General features: G+C 41.9%; 1 protein-coding gene across 2 annotated transcripts in view; it reads left to right on the forward strand.

Moving 5' to 3' along the window:
• Positions 1-10,328, forward strand: part of MSRB3 (methionine sulfoxide reductase B3) — a 250,909-nt gene extending 240,581 nt beyond the window's left edge. For both annotated transcript variants that reach the window (XM_073620129.1, XM_073620128.1), the window contains 2 exons: positions 1,458-1,555; positions 3,934-10,328. In XM_073620129.1, coding sequence (XP_073476230.1) covers positions 1,458-1,555; positions 3,934-4,089 — 254 coding nt within the window. In that variant the 3' untranslated portion in view covers positions 4,090-10,328. The remainder of the gene's footprint in view (positions 1-1,457; positions 1,556-3,933) is intronic.
• Positions 10,329-10,534: the final 206 nt, after the last annotated feature.

Genomic DNA, 10,534 nt, shown 5'->3' on the forward strand with positions numbered 1-10,534 from the left:
CCTCTGTGTATTACTAAATGGTGACAACTATTATCTTGGCATTATAAGCCACTTATACCTATGATCTGTAATTGTCACCAAACAGTGCATTGTTATAATAGACTACTTTTTGTTGCATAGAATAAAGATAAAGTGCAGCTTCTTACACACTCTAGCTCCTAGGCAGTACAGTGACAAGGGAGGGGGCAGAAGGGTCACATGCCTCGGGAGCAATGTTGCTATGTGGCGGGATTTTTTTTTTTTTTTTTGACAGGAATGCGGAGATACCCTGTACTTCCACGTCCAGTACTAGTCCTGTGCTCACTGCTGTCACTTGTTGTAAACTAAAATGGTGGCTCTCCTGGGCTCGCACAGAGCGCCCCATGTCCTGCAGTATCACAGTAGAGCCATCCTTCTGTACGTACATTGTAGGGAGAGCTCTGTACTGTTGTGTTACCCACTCCTGAGCCCTGCGCAACACCCACTCCTCAAGAATGCACGCAATTTTAAGGCCTCTTGCACACTGCAGCTTGAAAATGCTCAATACAGCTTGTTTTTTTACTGAGCTAAAATACAGCTCAATAATTGTAATGTGCCTATGCACACAGGCGTGTAAACAAGCGCCGTGTATTCTTCAGTAAAGAAAAATAAATAGAAAAATCTGCATTTATTAGACGTGGCGGCTGCATTAGTGTATTTTAGGCTTTTCCCCCTGTGTTTTCACCTGGTGATCCAGCCAGTAACACATCTCCTATATTATACAGACACCACTCTGGATGAATGAGCACAAGGGACAGATTTGGATAGCAGCATTGCCAGTCCGGTAGGAGGGGATGGTTGGAAGTACTAGTAAAATTAAATACAGTAACACAGTGAAGCTGAACTCCAGTGTTAAATAGTCTGTTTCATCCCTGTAATGGCAAGAGAGCTTTTTTGTTGAAAAACAACAGACTTACTGGCTGGATCACGAGATGAAAATAGAAGAAAGAAAACCTAAAAAGGGAACTAAAACAGCCATTTCTGTAACTGTTTGAACACCTTCCAATTCTTAGGGTTTTAGCCTTTAAAAGGGAACTAAACCCTCCTATTCTTTACAGTAACGGAAGCTGCCATATTAGCATCTGTTTGATCTGCAGTTGCAATGATGCTGCACATGTGATCAGTTATGGTACTAGACATGTGATGTCCTGACAGCTCAGCTGAGAGCACAAGCAACAGTGACAGTTATCATTCACGGCATGCTGTGTATGTTCTGGGAAACAGTTCCATCGATGGGTTTGGTTCTGCTTCAAGTATGTTGACATGTTTGTCATCAAGAATGTAATATCTGATATTTCATAAATAGAAGAATAAGTAATCTGTGTGTACATACCATTCAATTATTTTAATAGAAGGTTTATCTTAATTTCACTGATGTTACTGAATATTCCCCATATCATACATTTGGCATTAACATTTGTCTTGTGCTGCTCTTGCAGGTTGGCCCTCATTTTCTGATGTTGTCAATCCAGAAGCAATATCAGTTGCTGATGACTTTTCATATGGGATGCACAGAGTAGAAGCAAGCTGCAGTCAGGTCAGTATTCAAAGCATAGTTCACTGAAAGTCTGTCCATTTCATGGTGAGATTTTCTTTCTTTCAACCACGGGTTGCAGGAAAGAATATCACTTGATTCCCCCATCAACACAGTCAGTGTTGATGGGGGAATCCCTCCCGCAGAGCCATTGTGTTCCACCAGTGGGGGGCGCAGGGAGCCATCCCTGCCGGGAGAACACACAGTGATTATTGCTAGCAGCTATAAAAAAATCTGACATGCTGGTTGTACCCAGGTCTATCGATGAATCGACATAAGTACAATCAGCTTGCCCTGCTGAATCCAGCCAAAGTTTGAACCATCTATGTCCGGCTTTAGTGGTAATCAAATGCTGTGAAGGAGAATGCAGGCTTTACTCTATTTCCTTGTGTTGTTCTAGTGTTCCATGTGCCTCTGTACTGTTTGTTATAATCCATATTCAGTAAGCATACACTGGGGGAACAAGAAATGGGGGGCCGGCTCAATTGCCATTCAGCCTCTCAGAACATCACTGTGACAGGAGTTCTTCCAAAATCTTAAAGCGGTTGTATACCCGCTGGCTTTTTTTTTTTTTTTCCTACACCTGCAAGAGAAAAGGCATAATGAGCTAGTATGCACCGCATACTATCTCATTATGAGATACTTACCTTAGAACAAGGCGCCGGCATCTCACCCTGTCCACTCTGAGGGAGCTGACATTTCCCCTCGGCGTGTCTTCCGGGTATCGCGGCTCCGGCGCTGTGAGTGGCCGGAGCCGCGATGTCGTCACTCCCGCGCATGCGCGCGGGAGACTTCTGTCCGGCAAGCTCCGGAGTTTGTCGGGCTGTCAGCCGAGAATCCCCTGTGCGCATGCGCCGCTGCAGTCAGCGGCTCATTGCGAGGGGAATGTCTCCTAAACCGTACAGGTTTAGGAGATATTTTTTTTACCTACAGGTAAACCTTATTATAGGCTTACCTGTAGGTAAAAGTAAAAAAAAAAGGTATACAACCGCTTTAAGGCATAACTGACCTAATAATGTAAAGAGACAACTTTAAAGTGGACCTTCAGTCATTTTGTCAACTTTCCATCTATTAAATATTCTGCCCTTGTTGTTTTAACTTTGGATAGCAAAACATTTTCTTTCTGCCAGTAAATACCTTATACAACCTACTTCCTGTTTCTTGTCTGGTCATTACCCTAGGCTTATGACATCATGCACAGCTCTCTCACTTTTGTGAGAGTTTGCCAGCAAGGAGGGGGGGGACAGGAGAGTGGAGGACTGGAGGAGGGATGAGTCATAGGAGGGCCAATGAGAGCTGCAGAGCTGGAGGGGGCTGGATGAGGGCAGAGATAACAGGAAACTGCAGAGATCCATATATATTCATCCAGAGAGGAGAAATGTGCAGGCAAGCAGTGGTGTGAGTGTGTCTTTCTGTATATGCGTGTGTGTATGTGTAAATGTGTGTATGTGTGTATGTGTCTGTGTGCCTCTGTAAATCCAGGAAGTGAACAGGCAGAAGCTTCAGCTGCCCACAGTTAAAATGGATGCAGCCAGACTTAGTGGAGGGAGATTTCTGCAGCATAATTGGCAAGTACAGAATCATAGTATACATAAAATAATATGCAAAGTGGTTGGAGGGAAGCTTCAGAATAGCAAAGATGTTTTTATTACAAATTATGTGAGCAGACTGCAGTTTCTCTTTAACTAGTAACTTTAACACCACTACGGTTTAACCCTTTCTCAGTACATATAGGCTTATTATAAAACCAAAACAGTGCACAAAACCACATGAAAATCGATCTGTGAGTGTTTTTTCATTTGGTTTTGTGCACTGTTTTGGTTTTATAGTTAATATTCCTGTATCCGGATATACATAGTGCTGCATATTTGTGGTGTACCTTGCGTATTTCATTTTCTGTTTTACATACAGTATATGCTTATTGATTTAGGGCTTAGCTGGTATGAGTGCACAGGTTTCATATCATTCTACCAAAATGCAGCAAACCTTTAACCTCTTCCCGCCAGCCATACGCATATATGCGGCCTCTTGGCAGGTGGGCTATAATGCAGAGAGGCCGCATATATGCAGCCCTATGTAAACACATGCACACTCCCAGCACAATCACTGGCGGGGACCAGAAAGCTCCCAATGCATACTTGCGAGCGGGAGCTTTCCGATCATGTGACTGCTGTGACAGCCAGCCACAGTGATCACATGACCCAACTGCCCACCTCCGCCTCCAGACATCTAGAAGTTCTTAAAGGGTCGTGAGGCGGTGGCAGGAAGGGGTTAATAAATATTAAACCATTACAGGTGCCTGTTTAGCACTATAGTTTATTGTATTATCAGGCAATGTGTTATATTTAACAACATTAAGATTTTATTTTGTTTTTTTGTAGTGCGGTGCCCATCTTGGTCATGTATTCGAGGATGGCCCCCGTCCAACTGGAAAAAGATACTGTATAAATTCAGCATCACTGAAATTCATAGCAGAGGCATCAGGTGGTGCCGAAGGAACCAGTGCTTCAGCAACATCTCCAAAGACTGAACTGTAAAAGCAGACCCTATCACAATAAAGCTTTCTGATCATCAGATCTGTAGTTTAACAGCCATTCTAAAGATTGGACATACTAATCCTTAAATTAGGAAGGAATCATCACCTTAGGAATAGGGATGTGCGAATGGTTCGGTCTGAGTATAAGTTGGGGTCAAACTTTGGTTGTTCGGACGTTCGGCAAACAACGAACATTATGCGGTGTTCACGGCAAATTCGAAAGCCGCGGAACCCAGTTAAAGTCTATGGGACACTAACATGAAAGACCAAAAGTGCTAATTTTAAAGGCTTATATGCAAGTTATTGTCATAAAAATGTTTGGGGACTCGGGTCCTGCCCCAGGGGACATGTATCAATGCAAAAAAAAAGTTTTAAAAAACGGAATGGGAAACAATAAAAATGAAATATTCCTTTAAATATCGTGCCTGGCGGGTGTCTATAGCATGCCTGTAAAGTGGTGCAGTTCTCCCGTGTTTAGAACAGTACCACAGCAAAACATTTCTAAAGGAAAAAACATAATTTAAAAATGATCGTGGCTGTAATGAATTGTCTCGGCAATATAGATAAAACTCATTGAAAAAAAAAAAACTAATTGAAGAAAACGGCATGGTCCCCCCCTTCCATTACTAGGCCCTTTGGGTCTGGTATGAATAGTAAGGGGAACCCCGAACCATAAATGTAAAAAAAAATTGCATGGGGGTCCCCCCAAAATCCATACCAGGCCCTTCAGGTCTGGTATGGATATTAAGCGGAACCCTGCGACAAAATGTAAAAAAAAATGGCGTAGGGGTCCCCGCTAAAATCCATACCAGACCCTTATCGGTGATGTAAACAGGCAACCCCCACCTTCCTCTGATGTCAGGTTGCGTCAGGGGGGGCTAGGTCACCAGTTTACATCACCGGGTGGCCGCGCCCTCAGCTATATAACAGCTATCACCGAGAAGAAGCGACACTCGGTGGGAGACTCCCAAGGAGACGGAGCTGGGTTTGGTTTTTTTTCGGGATCTGGGGGTCCCCTTGTTAAAGGGGGGCTTCCAGATTCCAATAAACCTCCCTGCCTGCAGACCCCCACAACCACCGGGCAAAGGTTGTGGGGATGAGGCCCCTGTTCCCATTAACATGGGGACAAGGTGCTTTGGGGACCCCAAAGCATCCTCCCCATGTTGAGGGCATGTGGCCTGGTATGGTTCAGGAGGGGGGCGCTCTATCATCCCCCCTCTTTTCCTACCAGGTTGCATGCTTGGATAAGGGTCTGGAATGGATTTTGGGGGGACCCCTATGCCATTTCTTTTTATTTTGGCGCAGGGTTCCCCTTAAAATCCACACCAGACCTGAAGGGCCCTGTATGGATTTTGGGGGGACCCCCACGCAATTTTTTTTTTCTAATTTCTGGTTCGGGGTTCACCTTAATATTCATACCAGACCCAAAGGGCCTGGGGGGGGGACCCATGGCGTTTTTTTCAAGGAGTTTTATCTATAGTGCCAAGACCTGACAATTCATTACAGCCGCGATCAGTTTTAAATGACAAATTTTCCTTTAGAAATGTCATTTTGCTGTGGTACTAAACAGGTTTTTAAAACTTTTTTTTGCATTGATACCTGTCCCCTGGGGCAGGACCCGGGTCCCCAAACACTTTTTATGACAATAACTTGCATATAAGCCTTTAAAATGAGCACTTTTGATTTTTTATGTTCGTGTCCTATAGACTTTAACAGTGTTTGTGTGTTCGTCCGAAATTTATGCCTATTCGCAAGTTCTGGTGCGAACCGAACCGGGGGGGTTGTTCGGCTCATCCTTACTTAGGAACAGTACTTACATTTATTATTTTCCCTGAAGTTTTTTTTTCCTTCTAGCTTGCAAACATTAATTATTTTCACATTACTTGTTATCAAGACTATCACAGACTGTAAAAATATATCTGTATCATAGTTAGAGAATTTAATATGATATTACAAGATTTATATTCCTTTACAACAGGCCAAAGTTCAAATGTTAGAAAGTTAAACATTTTCTTTATGTTTGTCCATCTGACTTTTTTTCCTTCATCTGACTAATGCTGCTAATGGCATGTTCCATGACACCTTGGTGCCCTACTAGTACAGAGATATTGAATGCATCTCCTTAAAAGAAGACCAACAGTTGTAGAAGTGGGGAACTAGGCTTTGTTATAATAAAATACAAGTTCACCATTGTAATACTTTCAATATAAAACATATTTATTACTATGCATTCTTCTTTTCCACTATTATATATAATTACTATCTCACCTTTATTCACTTAACTGTCCTTCCTGCCCTGTCCACTTTTTTAGATTTAAAGAGGAATTAAAGTCTGCTATATTTTTTTGTTTCTATGGCCCCCCAGTTGGATTATGCCATAATGTACTAGTATGCATAGCATATTAGTACATTATGGCAGACTTACCTGTCATATGGTATCCTCCAGCGCAGCTGTTCCATCTTCGCCCGGTCTTTCTTCTGGGTCCCGTACCTTCGGCCACTTGATAGGCCAGGTCGCTATGATGCCGCTCATGTGCATGCGCATGGGAGTCACATCACAGCGGCACAAATCGGGGCCATAAATGTTTGCTGAGCTGCGCATGCGCGGCTCAGTGAACATGGCAGCTAACAGGCAGAAGGATGCATTTATGACAGAAGAGACCAGTAGGATCTCTTCTGTCATAAATACCCTGCCTGTCAGCCATTTGTTTAAAACACAGCTTTACTTCCTCTTTAACTGTGAGTGCTGCTGCTGTAACTACAGATCACAGGGTCCCATAGCAAAATTTTGATCAGGCCCCCCCAGCGACCTCCCTACTGTTCTTGATCCTTACTTAAAATATATCTAAATCAAATGCAAGTAGCAGGAGAGCTATCAGCATAGTTAATACACTACTAGGGATCAGAGCTGTGGACAGAAATTGTCAAGGATGTGGGGGGGCACTAGTGCAGGGATTTAATTCTAAACCTTATTTTTCTAGCTACCACTCTGTCCTTGGTAGCTCCCAAGTCTTTTCCAGCATTTCAGATCTCAGGACCTCAGTGTAAATTGTAAGCCCACCCAGCCCTTTCCCCACCACAGCAAGTAAGTGCTGAAAGTGGTTGTCTAGTAGTAAGTTAAATAATAAAAAACAAACCTAAGAGGTGTAGTAGCAAAAAATATCAACCTTAGCAATATTTTACTTTATGACAATAAAAATAATAATTATTGTTATATGGTTATATTGATTATATTATATATCATATGATATATGATTATATACTTCTTTAAACTGTGGATTTTGCTTTTCAGGACTACAAATAGCTGTCAGTTTTTAGCTGAGCATATACTCTGGGGATTTTTCAGCTTGAGAAAAACTGTGTTAGAAATGCAGAAGCTCTGAGGGCAATAAATCTACACTGCTTAGACAGCTAAACAAATTCTATTTACTGTACATCCTGTCAAGGAGATGTGTGACTAGCAACAATGATTCCAAAGTATCTGTACATCTGTTGGCAACAGCTCTTGACTGGAAATGCACATTGGCTACAGGGTCAGTGTTAACAACAAGCCCTGCAATCCTTAATGATACAGATGTGGATTTGTGTTAACTACACACAAAGATTTTTTTTTTGTTTCATTTGCCTCAAGAGCCCTCCTAGTGGAGCCCTTCCACTCCCAGACCCCATAGCAGCCACATGATCTGCTATGGCTACTGTTATGGCACTTGCTGTTACTCGGTTGGGGGCATGTCGGACTGCGACAGAGAGACTGCTGCTCTCACACAAATAGGATCAATCTTATTTAGAGCATTCTGCCCAGACATGGAATGTTGTACCTGTGCTGGAGATGTTTTCCTTTCATTTTTTTTTTGGATTGTATGTTTTAAAATGGATATTTTCAGTGAAATCAGTCTGACCTGAAAGTTACTGCATAGAGCAGCAAGAAATATTGCATGCAGGGCAGTTTTTTTTTTTTTTTTTTTTTTTTTTTTACATGAAGCTTGGCCCACATGACCCTTGAATCAGAACATTTAGGTACCTAAGTGTATAGATCATTCAGTTTTAAAAGGAACTATACCCACAACAAAAAAAAGAATGTTCTTTAGCAAGGAACATACATTCCACATTAATAATTGTGCTACCAAAATAATTGTGTGCTGTAAATTGCCTCCAGAATTGCTCCTGTTTCTTTGTACCAGAGATTGCCATTTTGCTGCAGCAGCAAACTATTAGGTTGTCAGCAGATCGGCTTCTAGTGGCTCTGATTTTAGTCACAGTGCCAAGAACAGGGAGCAACTGAGGATGTCCAGAGCAGGACAAGGCCATGCATTGGTGGATCTTAAACAGTATGGGCATTTATTTGTAGTGATTTAGTGAATGAAGTGATCTATCAGGACTTAATGTTCTTACTTAAGTTCCAATTTAAATTGAGGGTTCCAGGTTCAGAGGTTTAGGATAAATGTATTCTTCAGTGCCACTTATAATCATCAGCTCAGCTTTAACTCTTTATTACCAGTTCACTTTTAAAAATGGTAATTCATATTATGTATAAATGATATCTACCAATACATGTGATGCTTTTTTTTTTTTTTTGGTAAAAACAACAACACACAAAGTGCATTTGTATTAAAGGTTTAGAAAAAAAATCTAGAGGAAACTAGGTGATATTTGTTTAAATAAAATGACCTAGGGCTTCAACCTAATACAACCCCAAGTTGGGACGCTGTGTAAAGCCTACATAAAAACAGAATGCAGTGATTTGCAAATTTCATAGACCCATATTTTATTCACAATAGAAAACATATCAAGGACTGATAGAATAATTTGTCATCAGGATCACCTCAAACATAAAAAAGGGAAAAAGGGAAAAAAATCACAGCGCTGTGCAAAAAAGTGTAAATAGCAGCCAACACAGCGACAAGTGTGGGAGATAAAGTGTAGCACTATAAACCTTAAAATTGACCATTAAATTAATAATGGAAAAAATATATCAAACAAGCATAAAAATGATAATAGTCCTGAATGTGAACGTTTATACCACTTTATTTCCTATATGTATTTATTTTCTAGTGATTTTTGATATTAGAGTCACTTATTATATATTTGTGCATCTATATAAGCCTAAACGTCTTATTTCCTATTTGGCACATTCAGGACTATTATTATTTTTATGCTTGTTTGATATATTTTTTCCATTATTAATTTAATGGTCAATTTTACGCTTTATAGCGCTAAACTTTATCTCCCAGGATCACCTCAAACAAATGGTTTGCTGTCTCACAGGTGGCAGGGTTCGGCAAGTGGTAGACTGGGCTGACATTACTGGGAAGAACAGGGCATAACCAAGCATGGGACAAATAGACTACATGAAAGATGGAGGCTCATTAAGAATCAATTTAAAGAGCTAGGCTGCAAGTTGAAGGACCTCCAAGGTTATATTCTCTGAAATACCGTATTTATTGGCGTATAACACGCACCTTTTCCCCTTAAAATTGGGAAAATCGTGGGTGCGTGTTATACATCGATCCCCGCTGTCTGGAGCAGCGAGCGCCACGATATACACCTAGCCGAGCGTACTGTGTACTCGGCTAGGCTCGGCTCCGCTCGCAGTCATGCCCAGTCCCACCATTGCACCTGTGTTATATCCATCATAGGAGCCAGGCCAAGGGGCGGGACTGGGCGGGACTGCGAGAGCCGAGAGGAGCTGAGTACACAGGACATCCGGCTCTGTGTATCTCGGTGGCGCTAAAATTAAAATACCAAACATGCTGCAATTTTGGGCAAGGCTGCAATGACACTGGACAAGGCTGCAATGACACTGGGCAATGCTGCAATCACACTGGGCAAGGCTGCGATCACACTGGGCAAGACTGCAAAGACACTGGGCAAGGCTGCAAAGACACTGGGCAAGGCTGCAATAACACTGGGCAAGGCTGCAGATTGACACTGTTCATTCTGCAACGATGGACAAGGCTGTAGATGGACACTGATAAGGCTGCATTGATGGGCATTTAAATGTACGTTTTTTTCCTAAACTTCCCTCCTAAAAGTTTTTTCCTTAAAATTTCTTCCTAAACTTGGGGTGCGTGTTATACGCCGGTGCGTGTTATACGCCGATAAATATGGTATCACCTGTGCTGTGGATGCCATGATGCCAGAAAAGATAGAGGGAGATTAGAGAACTGAATGCATCCCTAAATACATTGTGTAAGAGGGAAGGATTTGGGTTTCTATAGCACTGAGCTGAGTTTTCTTTGGGGTACAACCTATATGCTAAGGATGGTTGTGGGGCCGAGTCCGGCTAGGTTGGGACCCTTACTTTTTAACATAATTAAAAGTTATATAGGGTTTGGGATTAAACATACTATTTCAATCTTTGCAGATAACACAAGCTATGCAGTGGAATTATGTCCTTACAGGATGTCTCCAACTTACAAGCTGACCTCAATGCACTATTTAATTGG

The sequence above is a fragment of the Aquarana catesbeiana genome, linkage group LG03 (assembly GCF_042186555.1).
Source record: "Aquarana catesbeiana isolate 2022-GZ linkage group LG03, ASM4218655v1, whole genome shotgun sequence".
In the NCBI taxonomy this organism is placed as follows: domain Eukaryota; kingdom Metazoa; phylum Chordata; class Amphibia; order Anura; family Ranidae; genus Aquarana; species Aquarana catesbeiana.